The sequence below is a fragment of the Cydia splendana genome, chromosome 1, assembly GCF_910591565.1.
Source record: "Cydia splendana chromosome 1, ilCydSple1.2, whole genome shotgun sequence".
Lineage (NCBI taxonomy): Eukaryota > Metazoa > Arthropoda > Insecta > Lepidoptera > Tortricidae > Cydia > Cydia splendana.
The window spans coordinates 12,871,705-12,892,278 of NC_085960.1; the positions used below are offsets into that span (position 1 = coordinate 12,871,705).

The 20,574-nt window shown below is 37.6% G+C and overlaps 1 protein-coding gene across 1 annotated transcript in view; it reads right to left on the minus strand.

Annotated features, from left to right (window-relative positions):
* LOC134796395 (uncharacterized) overlaps positions 1-20,574 on the minus strand; it is a 108,721-nt gene that overhangs the window by 41,087 nt on the left and 47,060 nt on the right. The window contains exons 3-4 of the mRNA XM_063768596.1: positions 6,520-6,720; positions 1,498-1,637 (exon numbers count right to left, since the gene is read on the minus strand). Coding sequence (XP_063624666.1) covers positions 1,498-1,637; positions 6,520-6,720 — 341 coding nt within the window. The remainder of the gene's footprint in view (positions 1-1,497; positions 1,638-6,519; positions 6,721-20,574) is intronic.

Consider the following 20,574-nt stretch of genomic DNA (forward strand, 5'->3'; position numbering starts at 1 on the left):
ACCAGCCGGTATAATAAGTAGGTATAAACCGAATTGGTCCAATTATACTACAATATAAAACTCACCAAAACGAACTCTGTTCTTAGCCGAATTAAAAAAAAGAGTCGGTAGTTTGTTGGACTCACATTTTTATTTTTTTAATGTTCATGTTCCTCTACTACTCGAAGATTACGTCCGTTAAATTTTTTTATTTGAATACTTCGCCGGTGCTGATTATGAATCCTGGTGAAATAGAAGAATATCTTCAGGCACCCCTATAGTGATTAACTATTATATTTTTATTGTAACTCGTCTCATACATTTTCTTTTAGAAGAATAACTATTTGTTGAAGTCGACCTACTGGAGATAACTAGAGCGGAACTCCTTAACGACACGCGTATTAAGTGCACGTTTAGTTGTAAGTTTTGTTTCTTAAGGTTATTAAGCAAATTACGCTCATATATTATAAGTGTTTTTGGTAAAACGGAACTGATCATAAATATCACAAAATAATGGAACCGTGTAATGTAACTGTAAGGTGGTGGTACTGGTGCTCGACGCGGTCCCAGAACATGTCATCTTGAAATATAAGTCATTCTCAATAGAGGTGACAGCAGGGTGTCCTCTATTGGGCATTAGCATGTCGAGCACTAGTACCACCACCTTATTATATTCGTATTTCGGCTAATGAAATTGTCATGACCCGCATACACGATGGCTTTTGACAATTTGCATTATATGTTTGGTAAGGCAGGTTTTTAATTATGTATATTAAAGATAATCATTGTCGATTATACTTATACTAATATTGTGTGAATAATTAATAGGTAATAAGCACAATAGCAACAACCAGGTTCCAAATACCACGAACAGTAGGTAGATGCGCCCACGAGCGGCCTTCTCAACATTTGATGCCGATTATTATATCTAAGCTGCATGTTTTGAGTGTTGTGAACGCATTCAGACAGCTAAATGTCGTGTAAAGGTGTGTCATGGCATTCCTGCATGTCCGCGTAGATCCGTCATCGCGAACACTCGACGGCAAGTACCTACAGTTTTCCACAATGGACTTTAATATGAAGGCAATAAGAGGGCTAATCTGTAGAACTGGATTTATACTTCCTCTATCAGACAAGGGTATATGCAAGTGAGAAATGTGATTTAGTTAGTACCTTTTGTTCACGGAGGAAAGAAATATAGCTGAGATCATAACTTCACATTGTCAAGGTTGTCAACAATCACGGAATTCATATGAGTTACTGAGATTATACAAGTAGGTATTAATTAATATGGCAAACGGTATATTTGTTATGGATTGAAAACTAGTTTGGATTTATTTTGACCTTTTAGCTTAGCTTGATCCTTTGCTTTTTTGGTAGTGTCTACTTTTATTTTTTATACCTACATGTTATTTAAATCTTTAAAGTCAAGCGAGCTTTTGATTACTAAACAGATAATCAGGTAGGTATTTGACACTTCCCTTGCTCTAGACAAGAAAACATCAATATAAAACTTACCGTTCTTCCAGCATTTCGTTGAATGTTTTGGACTTGGCTCGTGGCTGGCTGGGCTCGTTCTCCATCCGTCTCACTTCCACGCACCGCTCTATGATATGTTCCACTCGCTTCCGCCGCGAAGATTTCCAGTTGTCCAGATTCTGCGGGTAAAGCAAAGAAAACATATAAGTTTTAAGATTTGTACTTATTAATCCTCTATATTAGCTTTTGTAGTAATTTTGAGAAGACAGCTTGGATCTGGGGTTAGGGTTAGTATCGTCACCGATACTGTTGAAAGTAGCTTGATAGCACAGAACATTTGAAGGCTCGAGTACTTTCAAATTGCGGTTAAAGTACTAAATAAAGGACTCGTCTCGGGACTCCAAGAGATCGGAAGTTTTTTAAGCGTAATAGAGTTGCGTAAAAACGAGTAGTGTTCTTCAAATTTAGACTCAAAAGACCAGAGTGCTACCAACACTACTTTGTTTGTAGTTTTCCACCATTACGTATGCAATATGTCGGCCGTAGCTGTGGTGTGGTGTGGTGAGCGTGAGGGTAGGAAAGGAATGCGGCATTTAGGACTGATTGGCTTCCAGCAGCGCAAGGACGTTTCTGCACGCGTTGCATTTGGCTCACGGTGGGGCAAAGCGTGAGAGGTAGCGATTTCCTGGTTTACAATCCCATAAAACTCTGCAAGTACAGTCAGCATCAAATGGATAGTGACAGCCAAAGTGACCAAATAAATGTATCGCAACACACGTTTGTTACCATAGGATTGGTTCAAATCTTGAAAGTATATGATCCGATTTTCGGCGTGTAATCAAACTACATACTTAATATTATACAAACTGTACAAATGTACGGAGTGAAGCTAGTTATAGTGTGTTACAGAAAATTTTTATTTTTTATAAATCTTTACGTGATACCTATATAAAAAATCGCTGTGTGTTGCACTTGCAGCAAACGTCATTCCGTGCACTTTTAAGATTCAGTTCTAGCAGGATAGTGCCGTCGTGATACAGTTTACTGCACAATTTATCTGCAGAATCGATCGCAATCGCATTTCTACGAGTACTCGAGTAAATGATACAACGGTATCGCCGTGTTTAGAAAAACGCATCGCTATTGCTTCTAGCCATGAAATAATTTTAGAAATTCTTGTCGACAGTGTAGGATTAGGATAGGGGAGGGGTAACAAAGTTAGAAATTGTAGGTAGTGTCTTGCGATTTGTGTAAAAAGAAATCCGACTATCGATGAATTTAAATTTCCATCAGTGTATATTATTCCGTCAGATAAGGACATTTAAAACAGATTAAACCTTGGAGGCGCATCATATCTACTGTAGAGACATAAAACATAATTAAGCTTAAACGTTAGTGATATGCTAATTTGACCCCTGCAGCCTCGTGTAGCTACTACTTCAAATTTATTCAAATTTAAAGCCCGTAGATGGTGCATGTAAATATTCTAAACGTAAAATGGAATCGACATTCTCATACATACATTCTTCCCAAACGACTAGTCTACTATTAGAAGTATTACAAATTAAAATAAGGGGGCGCCATAAGCCTTCAGTAAGAAGTGCATATACTTGGAAAAATTCGACCTATGCCGCTGTGGCCCGGTGGCCGAATGGCACAGGCACCTGCCGCGATAGCAGAGGACGCTGGTTCGATTTCAGCCTGGGACACTGTAGGCCTTGGTCACTTTTTCTTAGTGTATGACATTTATTTCAGTTTATGACTAGTCTGTTTTAGGAAATAGCAGTATGCCACTGGCCTTGTTCTGGTCATGCCAAAGAAAACCATGGTAGTGCTGACTATACGAGGAGTGAGCGTGTCAGGAATCGCGTGCGACCGTCTATTTTTTATTTCAACCTGTTATTTTCTGGTCAAACTGCAATCTTAGACCGACTGCTTGAAGAGATAAACGTAAGCAGTTTTAATAAGTAGGTACTTATCTTAGGCCCACTTGCACCATTCCACTAACCCGGGATTAAGCGGTTAAACCATTAACCTAGTGTCAAATTGTACTGGTAACCATGGTAACGCCAGACTTAACCGGTTAACCCCGGATTAGTGGTTTGGTGCAAGTGGCCCTTAGACGGTTAAAAACGGAATGCGTTTCTGGAAAAATATACATACATATTTGTAAAAATTCAAGAAATAAATAAATATTATGGGACGATCTTACACAAATTTCAATAAGGTTTGTGTTGTGGGAAATGATTTTTTAATGAAGTCTGCGATTATAATTATCATAAATGTAGGTAATACTACTTACAGTACTTACATTAGTAAATTATAAACCAGTTCGCTTCCATTGCCAATTCAATATATTGAACTGATTAGAGCTAGTAGTAATCTAATTAACTGTTGGTACACTTGGTACCTAATCAAAAAATAAAACGAAAATTTTTGAAGTGCTTCAAACTTTTCAATATTAATAAATTGAATGCTTGTAATCTTCCTAAGCAATTTAACATAGGTACAACATTCTTTACTCGAACCAAACGTGTCGGCAAAACGCCTAGTACCTAGTGCAAATAAATACACAAGGTTTTGTTAGGCTAGAATATTGGCTAGATTATGTAACCTAAAGTCAACCTTATTTCGTCTCACACATGTTTGAAAATTGAATCAACTATGTAAGTCAACCTATTAAATCTGCTCGCAATAGTAATCTTCAGTACATTTTTAAAGCCAATTGCAAGCTGTACGGCGGCTAACAAATGGCATAAGTCTCTTCAATTAGGGCCATTTTTTGTTGATTGCTGTTCTCTGCTGTTTAACGATAGTAATCTTAGTAATGATTGCCAATCGCTGATAACATTTAACGACAGGTTGAAAAACGTTGTAATTTCAATCTGGCATTTTTTTGTGCGTAAACAGCATACTTACTGGGATAATAAAATGACCAATGCGTATGAAATAATAAAATACTTAAAACATTGTTTGTTCTAATGGGGTCATTCGAAAAATAATATAATTAGAAAAGTAATAAGACTATATACTATGTAGTCTTATTACTTTTGATTACTTCATGAGGTGTGATTTCCATGCTGTCTTCCTTCACCGAGCATAATCAAATACCTATATATAACATTTTATTCTACACAGATTACGTTTCATTACTTACGACAGTCACCACGTATCCATTTTCTCTAGCCAGTCGATAATACTTAATTGCGATACTTAAATGTGTTCTCGTGCTTTCGCGACGAGGCATGTTAATGTGCAATGTGCATGCTCAGATTAAGATACCAAATATAATTTAAAACGAGATAACCTTCACGCGTTTCATTTAGTGGCCGGTCGTTCGATATTGATTTATTTTCAATGGTCAATGTTGACTACGAGTTTGATATTATCGGTTTTAATTATCGCATTACATTTATCTATTAAGGTGGTAATAATAATATCTCATAGTGCCATTGTTATAGCAGGTACACGACTAAATTACATTGTTATTCCTTTTTCAAATCTCCTTAAACGCCGAAGGAACAAATGAACGGCAACATTAAAGCGAGACGGCGAATCCCTACCGGAAGTGCTCGGGCGCCATTGTATCAGCCGAAGCCTTGGGAATGCACCGCCTTCCGGAGCTTACTCCAAAGATTTCGACTCGGTAATTGGGAAACAAACTAAAGGTGAAATGTTGTTTCCGTTTTTGAATATTGGAGATTTTGCACAAGGTAAATTCAGAACCGGTGTTTATTTTTGACTTGAGTAATTTTGGTTTTTATTCGAACGCAATAAAAAACAAAGATGTTACCGGCATAAAAGAAGAACGCGCACCAGCAGCCACGTTGTTACTTGGGACTCTTACATGTATAAATAAATAAATAAATAAAGCTACTATGGTAAGAAAGCTTTCTTAACTGGTCTCGATTCGCCAAAATCTAACGTAAACTACCATCCCACAAGTTTTTCCATAACCGTCTCGTTTATGAACAACACAAAATATCTCTTATCTTCAATTAGCCTCGTTCTGCACTTTCTTTCAGAGAACGTTCAATTAAGGTCAGTTAAAAAATTATCCGGAAGTTAGAAGGGCTAATGATGCGCGGTTGGCATTACTGGAGAAATATTGGAGCTATACAGGTTAGACATGGTCGGAAAGGGTAATGGTATGAAACTACCATTACTGTCTTAGAGATTAATTGATACGGCTAAATATCATAAAGGTCGCAGGTACGATTTCTTAATGTCTCTTGCCAGTTGTCTTTTGCTAGTTTTAAAGGAAATAAATAGTGGAACTGACTACTGCAGAATACTGCAAAAAAATAGCAAGAGTAGAGAGTTACCTAGCAGTTCCACATTGTCCTTCCTTAATTGGGACACCCAAAAAAGTTAGGTTGTAGAGGAACACCATTGCCCAAATGAAGGATTCCTAAAGACAACGCAAAGGTCATCTTTGACCACGCCTAAAAACATCTTTAGACCATTTATACATTTCCACAAAAGTGGTACGGCCCCGCCCAGCTGATGGGCAGGCGCGATTTGCAAGAACTGCAGCGGGTTCGTGGCCGACTTCTACACTTGTATCGTACTTACTGACTGCCACTCCTCCTGGCGCTCCACCCGCGCGGGCTCTGTCCGCTTGGCTAGCTCGGCCCGCCGCAGCTGCTCGCGGGCGCGGCTGCCCAGGTCGGCGGGCGCGACCCGCTCGAACTGCAGCGGGTTCGTGGCCGGCTTCTACACTTGTATCGTACTTACTGACTGCCACTCCTCCTGGCGCTCCACTCGCGCGGGCTCTGTCCGCTTGGCTAGCTCGGCCCGCCGCAGCTGCTCGCGGGCGTGGCTGCCCAGGTCGGCGGGCGCGACCCGCTCGAACTGCAGCGGGTTCGTGGCCGGCTTCTACACTTGTATCGTACTTACTGACTGCCACTCCTCCTGGCGCTCCACTCGCGCGGGCTCTGTCCGCTTGGCTAGCTCGGCCCGCCGCAGCTGCTCGCGGGCGTGGCTGCCCAGGTCGGCGGGCGCGACCCGCTCGAACTGCAGCGGGTTCGTGGCCGGCTTCTACACTTGTATCGTACTTACTGACTGCCACTCCTCCTGGCGCTCCACCCGCGCGGGCTCTGTCCGCTTGGCTAGCTCGGCCCGCCGCAGCTGCTCGCGGGCGCGGCTGCCCAGGTCGGCGGGCGCGACCCGCACGAACTGCAGCGGGTTCGTCGCCGGCTTCCCCGGCAACACCGCTGCTGTGTGCGGCCGTGTTGTGAGGAAGTCAGCGCTGTCTGTTGTCTGGAACAATACAAAACATATCAGTTAGTTTTAAGGCTTGGCCACACACAGAGCGCGACGCAGCGCCGCGTCCGCGCCGCGTGATGCCGACGCGAAGCCTGGTCAAACAGGGCGCGCGCCGATCGCGCCGGCCTCACGCTCTCAACACGCCCTCAGGGCGCGCGTGAACGCGGCGCGGCCGCGCGGGAACGCGGCGCACCGCTCGCTGCCTAACGTCCGATCCTACTGATGTGACCTTGCGCGACGCGGCGGGCCGCCGCGTTCGCTCGGCGCAGCGCTGCGAACGCGCCGCGCGGACGCAAGGGGCCGCGCGGCGCGGGGCGCGACAGAAGCGGGGCGTGATACCGGCGGGACGCAGTCTGTTTGACGTCGGTAACCTGTTAGCATGTGCCGCGGTCGCGCGGCGTGGACGCGGCGCGGACGCGGCGCTGCGTCGCGCTCTGTATGTGGCCAAGCCTTTAGGTTTTAAAAATCACTACATACTAAATAGATACGTCGTAAATGAAACTAGGTGATGAGTTTCCTTTCATAAACTGAAACAGATGTCATAGACGAAAGAAAATGTGACCAAGACGCTGGTTTAATTCCACCAGCCCTGGGAATTGGAGCCTTTCGTTGGTGACTTTTTCTTTCGTATATGACATCAATTTTAGTTTATCATTCTTATAGTAGTTGTTTTACTTATAATAATACAAATCGAAAGTAAAAAAATCTAAAGTTTAGTAAATAATGGTATTATCATTAGTTAATTAAATCAAGCATTAAGTTCTTACGTAAAATTTTGACACGGTCTTAAATCCAGGTAAAGATTTAATTGCAGCATCGGGCTGTGATTTCTAGCTGATTAATGATCGACACAATAATTACTGCCTCTTCCAAATGAAACGCTTCACGGTAGATTTTATTTAAAACTTTTTTATTATTAGGCTTTTAGTTATCTTTTATCACAACTATGCTTCTTTTTTTCTCACTACGCCTGCAGCAACAAATAATTTTATGTTTTAATTGGGAATAACAACACTTAGTGGGAACATTTAGGTATATTATATACCTACATGTCGAGTTATATTTCCGGCCAAGATATAAAATTTGCTTATGGGCGAAACTGTTTACGATTTCATACAACGAGTAGGTATGTCTCATTTATCTTCGTTCGATCAACTTTCTATGGAATTGCTCTAATCATACAGGAAGGACGATATTGTAGTAATGTATTTTCCGTGTTTCATAAATACTTATTAATGTAATGACATAAGTACTTGCCTATTTCCTTCTTCAAGGACGACAAACAGTAGATAAACGACAGTAAATAGCAAAGAGATAAATTTAACAGTAAGGTAATTTAAAACTATTTTTTATAGCATTTTAAGTTTTGAGTAGAAAATATCTAACTAAAGGAAACTTTGATAGTTACAATAATAAACATTTAAATACATGGTGATTTTGGTGTCTGACCATACCATGGGAGGTGAATAATTGTAGGTCATACTGAACAATTATTACAATTAAGATTTACCCACGTATAAAACACAATAATAAGGCATCTCGGTGTAGGTACCCCTAACATTTAAAGTGTCAATAGGAACTCTACGTGTTGGCTTCGGCTCCGCGCACGCCTCCCAAATGTTCGGAACACCATTGTTCCGTGATGGGAAAGACACACAGGTACCTCATGAATATGTTTTGGAGTTTTAGCTTATGGCAATATTATATGCCAAGGTAGCCGCACTTAGCTTTTAGGAAAAACTCTTTATTACACTTACGCATATGACTACCAACAGCAACCATCAATTTCGAAATGCCTGTGCAATACATTTAAAATAACTACAGATGCCATTTGTTATATTCGCGATCATAATATTGTGTTACGTCGCACATACCTACTTGTCATCACCATCAGTATTAGATCACCGTCATCAGGCTGAGTAATAAGATGATGCTATATTGCGTAAACCTTTAGACTACTAGGTACTTATGAGTATATCTTTTGATCGATATGGATGGTTAATATACTTAAGTAAGTAAATGGTTTACAAAATGGATTAAAGTTTTCTAGGTCAATTGTGTCATAATGTTATTATTGGAGCCGGTGGAAATCACCAATCTAGTAAATATTGATCAAGCACGAAACTCGCATCTATATGAGACTTTTTATTAGGGAACTAGGCAAGTTTCAATATTTAATATTTATGTACAGTACAGTAGTACACATAAGATTGGGTAGGTACAGTATCTACGTAAAATACAAAATAGGTACTCCGTTAAAAAGTACAGTGTAGGTAATGATCATAATAATATAATGTATCTGCAATAACAAATATAGGTACACTCAGTAAAAAAGTACAATTATGCCACGGTCAATAAATGGTCTAACTGTCCAAACTAAACTAGGCATTTTAATTACTGACCACTGTACCATACAGCCTTACCACCAATTAATTACCTACTGACGAAGGCACATACCAGTAATTTAAAATTTGAACTTGATTACCCAACCAGCAAGGTTGAATTTGCAATTTCACGGGCAAGTGATATACGAGGTTGCGATAATTATCACTCGCTTACCATTGTACAATACCGTTGGTAACGGTACAAAACTACCAGAATTATACAAAACTCAAATACTCGTGCGTACGGAACCAAGCAATGGACGTTTCTAACAGATAAACTCGTTCAGCGTTTCTAGAGCCTACAACATTAGTTGAATCTCTGTCAAAACACGCCTCTAAAAAGTTAGGTACTGTCAAAAACAAGAACTATTTCTATAGCTGGTCAAGCAAATCTTGTCAGTAAAAGGCGCGAATTCAAATTTTGCATGGGACGATATCCCTTCGCGCCTACATTTTTCAAATTTGCCGCCTTTTTCTACTGACAAGATCTGCTTGACCAGCTATATTTAACATAGTTCTTTCTTCCGGTCAAAATAGCACAATACAAAGTTCCTCTTTTGATTACAAACAGCCATAAATTTGTATAACGTTGAAAAAAATAACTAATCTTAATCCCCTGTAGAAAAACATGTACACAAACAAACTTTTTTTACTGATTAAAGAAAGGAATCCATCCAAAGTTCACACTGGCAGCTGCAGTCTATTTAAATTTAGAACGAATGCAATCCGTGGACCGTTCTAAATATCCGTTGGGTTCGGTTAAATATAGAACCCTCGACTTAGTTCAGTGTTCGACACTGCCGTTTGTCACTCGCTGGTTCTAATTTTGATTTTTTGATTAAGAGGCCGGTTGCAGTAAAAGCCAATTTGTCTGTGCATGGATATTAGATTTTAAGCGCAATGACAAAAAGCCAGTTATAATCTGCCAGTTATATCAAGGTGCAGCAATCGATGCCTAATACTCATTAATCATCAAATCGAAGTGTTAATCTTAGATAAGTCAAAATAACACGCAGCGTAGCGACTGTATGTAATAAGTTAATAAACACGGCGGGCAATCTTCCATAATCCGTCAAGGATCAAGAGTAAACTGCGATATTGCCATTGCTTACTGCACCTTATAGTGACATCTGTAGACTAGTTTTCATTTTCACTTTATGAATATACACAGCTCTTAATTCTTAATTCGTAGGTGTACTTCGTCCAGAGAGTCTAGAACAAAGTCTTAATACAAGAATCTCGACATTTATGTTTTTAACAGAAATATACTTAATATAGATATAAAAACTCGTAGCATTTACTAAAGTAATTTTGTACACGTTAGTCGTTTGTCATGTGTTTGTCAATAAAAGTAATCCCTACACAAGTACAGAATAATTCGATCGATGATTGATAGGTTTCCTTAGGTATTAGTGTTTAAATATGTACCGAATTAATTAATTATAGTATAATGGGTAGGCATCGGAGTTTTTGTCGCATGGTAAGACTAATAGCAAGCTATAGAGTCGACTTTTGCCATAAATGTAAACTCTTATTCATACTCATACTCATGACTAATTTTATTTAATATGAGAACAGATTACTAAATAGTTACTACGTATATGAGTTTAATTTATTAAACCTCATTTGTTGCAATAGAGCTGAAAGTTAATGGAACTGTCACCTAAGAAAATAACCTTCCGCAATTAAAAAAGTTATTAATTAATTCTATCACTACTGTCATTGATTAGTTGTTTATTTGAAAGATATTTTACGTTTCAACATGTGTCCGTCTATACTTTCATACTTATTTAAACGAGAAATTGGAAAGATTAATCAGATGTGCGATTTGGTACAAGAACGAGAGGAACATAATATGTATACAAAACACTATGGATATACAATGTATACTGTAACGGTGCGTGTAACGAAACGTTACACTATCAACCTTCATACTATTTCTGGCACCATACAAATTCTAAATTCCCTTTTCAAATTCAAATCCTATTCCAAATTCCATTCAATGATTTTTATTTTGAGTTCGATCACACACTCCGATCGATAAACATCATTTTAATCTAACATACTGTACTTCCCAAGTTTTCTAAACACGACCGTTAAAGTGTGATTTTTTTATTAGTGAAACGTAAACGTAAACATAATACATAAGTGCGTGCAGTTCAGTATAGTGCTCGTTTTGTGGCCCTGCACACCTTCCAGATATATATCTACATCATCACCAAGGCACATATTGTGCCTTTTTGTTTAATTAATAAACACCCTACGTCGTCCCTGGTACCTGACTTTGATTTACCTTCATCCCTGTGAGGCCCTCCATCTGCCCCCTCACATATACAATAATAGGTATGAATTACGTATTTCAATGGACGATGAAGTCGATGTGGATGGTGAAGATAACGTGTTTCCTTCGTATAAATTCAATGGCATAGGCAATAAACTAGTTGAAGTTATGAATTCATAATGTAATAGAAAAAATTTTTTTTATATAATTCGTCTAAGATAATATACACGACCGACCGCTCTAGAGGCATTTTAAGATAAATTAAATAAATGAGTATGAGTATGAATAAGAGTTTACATTTATGGCAAATGTCGACTCCATAGCTTGCTATTAGTCTTACCATGCGACAAAAACTCCGATGCCTCATAATGGCTATCATATACTGTCAATGAGGAAAAAAATGCACATCCTCTGGGAGACCGAGTTTTGCTCGTAAAACACAAAAACTCAAAAATGCGCGTTTCTATTTATCGCCTCCGAAAACCCCCATATAGCAAATTTCATAGAAATCGTTAGAGCCGTTTCCGAGATCCCCGAAATATATATATAAATAAACAAGAATTACTCGTTTAAAGGTATTAGATAGGTAGATATACAGGGTGGAAAGGCACGACGATCCTTCCCGGAAGTATTAGGTCGTTTAAGTGATACAGAGACTATTGGTAATGGTAAGAATTGTTAATTGAGTAAAAAATAAAAATTGCAAAAATACTACTTTTTAACTGTGGTGATAACCCTATAACATGTGCACATGACGGCTAGATTAAGGATCTCCGTCGGGAAAGCTCGGGACTTTACACTTTTTTCCGATCGTTGACAGTATCGCAATGATGTATGAATGACGCATAAATGTCAAATAAATCAAATGCATGCAAAAATATTACAAACAATTTTATTACTTTCTTAGATAATTACTTTTTTCCAATATTTAATACTATCTTCTTTTCACATACGGTGTTCAAATGTACCTCCGTGTATTACAACGCCGCCGCAGCCCGTACCCGAGTATGTCGATGCACATGCGATATAGTGTATGCTCTTCGTCATTTATCCTCCGCAGAAAGCACCAATTAGCCTTTGTCTCATTTCGTCCGCAGTTTCACATTCCGTTTGGTTTGGTACACCATATCTTTTACACAGCCCCACAAATTTAAATAGCCACGAGCATCTAACATTTTTATTTGAAGAATATGACATTCAATAAGTATAGTTCAATGAAAATTTAATTTCAAACATCAGACGTCTTGTCTATTTCCTACCACGCAAGAAGGTTTGTTAGTTTGGTATTGAAGAAGTATTTATTCTTGATTTATTCTTAGTATTTCATTTTTGCAAGTTCATTTGGTGCAACTAACACAACCTACATGTAATTTTTAATTATTTTAGATAGTTTCCAATTATTCGAAAATAATTTTGTGAAACGTGTTAAGAAACTAAAACCTTTTTATCAGTCAAGGAAACCAGAGATATTTATAAGACGATTGCGTACTTTTGAGTGGTTGTCAATGTCACCATTTGAACTGTCGTTGTAAACAATGTTGTGGTTAGTATTATTAATATTAAGGAATAACATAACTATTTCATTCAAGTATTGAACAAGTGGAACCACTAAGAAAGCGAAAATCCTGCAATGATTCTTACCGTGCTGTAAGCAGACCTAAAAATGGTTAGATGGCAACAAATTAGCATAATTTCTTGTCGAATACTGATTGTTTACAAGTAAGTTCATTGACCCTGTCACCTGTTAGGGTTAGAACAAAGTAGTTTTTTGCGTGGATGTTTAAAAGGTCATAATTTAGAAACGGTTGCCCATATTAACATAGTTTCTATGGAGAAAATATAGAGCTTAGGCTAAACTATCTCCCATTTCCGGAAAGGATCGTCGTGCCTTTCCACCCTGTATATATACAATATCTAACTAAAAAGAAGTAAGTTAAAAATGCTTCAGTCAAAATACTTTACCACTCAGTCAGTTAACTATCCATCGTAAGCTCGATTCATATTCACTCGTGAAATAATACTAAAAACAAATGACGACACACTGAGTTTATGACTTTTTTCTAAAAAGCCCTAAAAGTTTTTATATTACTTTTGCCGTTCCGTTTGACGCAACGAGCGTGTGCGATGTGCAGCCGAGAACTAGCTAACTTTCGCGGGTTTCCCAACCATCTAGCGGGGAAAGTACTCAACTAATTACTAAAACGGCATTATTTTTAACGCAGCTGACCAATACCAGGTTGGTATTAATTGTTAGTGTGATAAAAATCAAAAACAAATCTTATTGCGTACGTGATATGATAGGTTTTAATTAAAGCAATTTTCACTTTTTATAGGTTGCGTGTCTCAAGTAATTATTCGGACAATTTGAGCAGCCGGCTATTCTTCTTAAATTACGGTTGATTGCTTTTGCCATTGTGGTTACTAAGAGGACATCGGTCGGCTATGGTCCCTTGACATCTGTCAAATGTCTTTTGATTAATCGGCTGATAAAAATCGAAGATGCTTTGTTTGATTTTAAGATTATTTTATGACAGAGTACAATATTTCGCAGGTTTAGCTTTGTTTCGTCTGGTTCCCTGTTCGTCTAGTGAGTCATTTCCTAGTTCGTCGGTTTCCCCGTTTGTCTGTTCCCCTTCTGACTGTTTCCCCAAAATGCTGAAAAGCGCTAATGCTTTATTGATATTTTTAACCGACTTCAAAAAAGGAGGAGGTTATCAATTCGACCGTATTTATTTTATCTTTAATCGACACTACCTATGTAAATGGTGATACTGATAAAGTATTTAATGAGTACTTTCTAACTGTTATAAGGTGGCCTTAATTATTGTAGGTTATTAGGTATGTACTTTATTAACTTACTAATTATTAATATAAATGCAACCTGTATCGGGAGGACCGAAGATAACGTATCTGTACCACGTTTATTCAATAACAATAAATTAATATATAATGTAATAAATTATGTTGAAGCATATTGCTCAAGTAACATAATTCCAAACTTGCTTAACTTAATGGACTCTGTAACTATGCCCTTCGTTTATTGGTTTCTATATTTACGACTGACATTAATGTTGAGATTGACATTTGAAGTTTCGATTAATTCTCCGTTTATTACCCGACTACGGCAACGCAAAAGGAGGGTTATTGTACATTTGTCTTATGAAATATGTTACTTCTTCACGAGACTTTAAGGGGTATAAAGATTAATTAGATGATTTACGGCAGTAGGTTTATGTTAAAATAGCTTAAAACTATATAAGGTACAACTGATAAACTGATACAAAATCGTAACACAGAGTTTATTCACAGCTCACAACATTTAACATTGTGTTTAAACATAATTGTACAAGAACAAAAACATTCACCACTGCTTTAAATACCACTACCACCAGCAGCAGTTTTTTCCGATATACATAATTTGTCGTATGCCTACAAATAATAATACTTCTTACTTTATCTTTAGCAAATAACTTGTCATATATAAGTACTCTATATTTAGATTGACCGTGTATTTAGCAAATAATGACATTGAATGTCCGAGAACGGCAACTTATATTACCTAAATATCTAAACATGGTAACTAGTTACAAGCATATTTGATTTGAGTTGAATATCTTCTTAATAAAGCAACAAGCAAGGTGGTGAAGGTGTCGTACATAAGTATTTTTTATGACTGTTAATTAAATGATGACTCACGTTAGACCGGGCCGTGGCCGGGCCGGTGATCACGTAGTGCTTTCGGAAGCTCCGGCCCGGTCTAACGTGAGTCATCCTTAATTCCTGTTCGCCGAAACCCTAGCCCACGCGCTACGCTTATGCGATTTACGTACGTAAATACTCGTAGCAATAGCAAAGGTTCTAATTTACAACTTACTCAAAATAATCACCTACATTAACCTTTACACGTATAGTAAATAGCAATAATGCGAAGTCGCATCTCTTATTAGAACGTTGCCACATGGACGCATGGCATTTTCGATATGGGAACTTTTGACCTTCGTGTGACGCCCAGTAAAGATGCCAAGTATTTATAATGAACATTATGGTGAAAAATATGTTACAAATTACAAACATGGACTATTAATTTATTTTTAAACTTGCATACTATCTGCATATCTCATTTTGCAACTGGTTTAATAATGTTTTAAATCTTCAATTACATATTTATGGCTTTTACGCCTGCTAAAAATAAAATTTTAGAGCAGCTATAAATAATAATTAAGGGGCCCACTGATTAACAGTCCGCCGGTCGGTATCGGCCTGTCAGTTAGAACAAAATTTTGACAGTTCCGAACAACTGACAGGCCGATACCGTCCGGCGGACTGTTAATCAGTGGGCCCCTTTATAGCACAGCAAACAGACGATACTGCGAATTTAGCTACGAAACCCTAAAGCTCCTTATATAGCAAGTAATACAGACAGACAAACGGACAGAGTCGCTTCATAAGGGTTCCTTTTTGCATATTTGGTACGAAAAACTTAAAAAACATTAGTTCGTCTTACATTATTTCACAGTATCGTCGAAATAACGGTTCAGGCGGAGTATGTCACTTTCTTAGGACGTCACATTCTGAGGACGTCACATTCTGAGTTCGTCACTTTCTGAGTACGTCACTTTATGAGAACGCCACTTTCTGAGGACGTCACTTTCTGAGTTCGTCACTTTCTGAGTACGTCACTTTCTGAGTTCGTCACTTTCTGAGTACGTCACTTTCTGAGTTCGTCACTTTCTGAGTACGTCACTTTCTGAGAACGCCACTTTCTGAGTACGTCACTTTCTGAGGACGTCACTTTCTGAGGACGTCACTTTCTGAGTACGTCACGTTTTTAGCATAGGTACGATATCATCATTATCATCATATTTCCAAGCAGATGAAGTCACGGGTCGAAGCTAGCGCAACATATTATCTACAGTCCGTTAACTCTCAGAATGACCTTCGGATTTTAGAAAGATACATCGGGTATCGGCGGTAGCACGCGAAGGTGATACTGTTGTTCTGCTTTCTTACTCACTCGCAAAAAGTTAGGGATACCTATTGTCTCAATGTAAAACAAGCTCTAATTTAATGACGTTATGCTTAATATTTGGTTGATGACTATATTGCTATTTGACTTTTTGTCATAATCTAAATAAAATAGAATCTGAATTTGAAAGCAGAACGTCACACCGTCATTTACTACTTCTCGCTGAAATTATACAGAGTGGTAATAATAACAGGCATATTTTTTTGTAGGTAAGTATATATTTTATAGTTTGTGTTTTTTTTATTTAATCTCTAGTTTTAATTAAAATTTACTTTAACATAAAAAAATAAATTAAAACAAAAATTTTAAATTTAATTTGTAAATAATTATACAGTAGGTACTTACTTAAAAGTCACATATTTTAATATGAATCTAAATATTTACCTACTAGTTATGGTGGTATTAACTACTCTATACAGGGTGGTACAAACCTCGATGTCCAAAATTTTTAAGTGAAAACTTCTTTAGCGGCGCTGTGCACTTTTTGTGATGGGGAAAAAATGTTAAACTCGCGACAGGTGACCGTAAGATTCGTAAGACGTAAGACGGACACGTGACCTGATCGAAAAACTGTTACAATGTCATTGAGTTTTCACTTCTGCCGGCACTCCCGGAGTGCATCCCGTTGTTTTTTTTTAGATTCTTCACTACGTGGGCTATTAGATTACTAATTTAGGAACTTTCCACCTCGATTCCTTTGACCGGTGACTCTGTCAAATTATGACTATTGTCACTTTTTAAACCTTTAAAAAAAACTTATAGGGACTAGCAGTTTCTAAAATAACCAAAAGTCGTTGAACACGCATGGTTTTTTTTTAATCAGGTAAAATCTAAACTTGACCTGCTTGAACGTAAAACTTTGACTTTTGTCTTTTTTTCCAACTCGCAGCCAAGTGAGGATGCTGATTTTTTTAGCAACTGCGTCGTTTGTAAAGGATTATGTTATAAAAAGAAACATTCAAAAAAGTTCAATAGTTTTTTTTAAATAAATTAATTGGTTCGGCCCGGAATTTCTTAACAAAATTAAAAGTTCAAAAATTCATAACTCGAAAACTACGACAAACCGGCTAACATACATATTCTATAATTGAATTGAGGAATCTAAAAAAAAATTTGGACGTTGTGGTATAGACCACCCTGTATAGTTTTGAGTGTTGGATTGCAAGTTGCAACTAAATCAGTACGACGCTGTCATTTTCTATTACGCGAATACGTCCGATTTTACCCGAAAAACGAAGTTCATTCTGAGAGTTAACGGACTGTAAGTGGTCAAACAAATTTTTTCATTAAATAAGAACAATAAAAACTACACTCATCCTTTTCTTTTGGGTGCTAGTACTAGTGTAAGACAAAGATAGTATGTTTATCTCTGTCTATGTTTGAAATGAGACAGTCCTTTGACAAACTTTATAACCTTTTTGTAGTTTCGGATTTTAAATAGAAAAAAAATCAGCGATGTCAAATCGGCGACATGATAGATTTTTATTGTCAGGCTAAAAGTAAAATGTAATATTAATTTAAAAATTCATCGTGTAACCTATATAGGAAGAAAACAAACAAATAAATTACATTAAATATATGCAGAACATGAGAACTATGAGAGTATGGATCACGCAGAAGTGATTGATGGCTGAACATATATTCTGAATATGCCGTTGCCGATATGAAGAAAAAATCCTTTGACGCCTATTCTCCACAGGTAACACGAGAAGAAATATTGTCTGAACCAAAACTGCAAGAGCTGATTTTTATACGCAGATATCCAAAATTTACACTATCATCAGAAAAAAAGACGTGAGTTTATGGAGACATGACAGAAGACGCGGTATGTTGAAGAATATGTTGTCACGAAAGGAGCGGCAGTCCGTTTAAATGTAAATATGTGGGAATGACCTTCTACTGGTGTCAGCGAGCTTGCCATGATACCTTCACCAGCTAATCACAGCGGCGAATGATAAAATCATGGTTCCTACTGTGCGAAACATTTATGTGTATTGAATCGAAGCTGTTGCCGGCCTAACTCCAATCTGTGGCTAAATGTTTTGCTGCTTGTAGTTTCTAAGTATTCTGAATTAAATAATGTTTTAAACATAATTAGATTGTTTCTTTATTATTTATTTCTCTATTTTTCACTTTATTGCACGAAACAGGACGTTTTGCCAAATGGAATTCTCTACCAGTCAGGCGTAAGGCAAACAGAGATTGGTATTGGTATGTATATAGGATATAAAAGCGACCGTATGTCGAACAGCTAATCTGGTTGCTGGCAGTATACATTTTTCGTGCAGGTATATTATACTGTTAAATCGTACCTATGCTAAAAAACGCGACGTACTCAGAAAGTGACGTCCTCAGAAAGTGGCGTTCTCAGTAAGTGACGTCCTCAGAAAGTGACGTACTCAGAAAGTGGCGTTCTCAGAAAGTGACGTACTCAGAAAGTGACGTACTCAGAAAGTGGCGTTCTCAGAAAGTGACGTACTCAGAAAGTGACGAACTCAGAAAGTGACGTCCTCAGAAAGTGGCGTTCTCAGAAAGTGACGTACTCAGAAAGTGACGAACTCAGAATGTGACGTCCTCAGAATGTGACGTCCTAAGAAAGTGACATACTCCGCCTGAACCGAAATAACCGATTAAAAAAATTGTAAGGAAAATTACGCAATAATATAGAACTAAAAATTATATTTCATCCTTATAGGAGGTTAATGTCGTGATTACATTTTGTATGCGCTTGCTTAGTGTTATAATAATCAAAAAGTTAATTAGAAAGGAAGATCGTATGATGATTAAACTCAAATTGATGAATTGCTATGTATTTAAATGAAATGACAGCTAGTGTTAACCACCTGCCAGAGAATCTCTTATTTGTGAAACAATTACTCAGTTAATAGCGTTTATAAAAAAAAACTTACACGAGAAAATCGGCTCTATCGGGGTATATTACCAGCGTTGTATAAAGGATATTGATTAAAATGTTGGAAATAAACTATGTATATCAAGCAGACTCACCACGGGCAGTGCAAACTTAAACGAAAGAAGGTTCGATGCACACTACGCGATTTCCGCGCGCTGCGCTCCTCCAAATGCGCACTTTCTCCCAAAACGTGACGGCCTTACTAAAGCTACCTTATTGCCGTTTAGAATCTTAATCGACAAAACTAACCTAAACAATTGAAAGCCAGCTCTATACCGCAACTCTAAAGTCCTTATTGACTTGTACAGCACCTGGTGGTTACGTGATGTTGTCAAGTGTTTTCGGTTCCATTTACAGGTGCGAATATAACAATAAAATCAAACATTGAATGCTAATTTGCTTATTTTGAATGTCATATCAGTGTATTCATGTTTTCTAACAAGGAATGTTGTAATAATAATGTGACACTGAATTTAATGATATTAATGAAATGATTTGTGACATTTCTCCGGTTACAGGGTTGTTATCTATTCAAATTGATAACCTTCTTTCATTGTTTGTTGTCGTTGTTGTATGTGTATATTGGTCGGATTAAATATGCAAATATCAGCCTAATTGCATACAATACATTATCTGTAGTAATTTGCTTCATAACCTAGTAGTGACATAGAATTTAATTGGCAGCGTAGAAAGAATATAAAATAGTTCTGGGTAATAATGATAAGAAATACACCTACGATATATGAAGTTACCAAGATCGTAGCAAGTGGAAATCAGTGGTCTCTGCATACCCCTCCGGGAAATAGGCGTGATTATACCGGGTGTGGCCTGTAACACGAGCAATTAATTAAAACGTAGATTGTACTCCTCAAACGGTGACACTTTTGTTCAACAACTTTTAAAAATTTTGCTGTATTTCCACTCCCTATTTTTCGTACAAAATAAATATTATCTTCAATGGACGCCATCGCCACGCCATATCATTGTGATTGACGTTGCTTGTCACGCCTTAAACATAACAAAATTCGCAATACATTGCGTCTTAGAATAAACTTTAAAGTGTATTAAAAATCAAACCACAAGTTATTTTAAAAAGTCGCCGAACAAATGTTGGTTAGTATGAGGAGTACAGCCTACAGTTTAATTTTTTGCTCATATTACAGGCCACACCCGGTATGTATGTCTGCATTTGAAGATATTATTAAATTAAAAAAAAAACAAGTCCAGTAAGTAACATACAACAGTG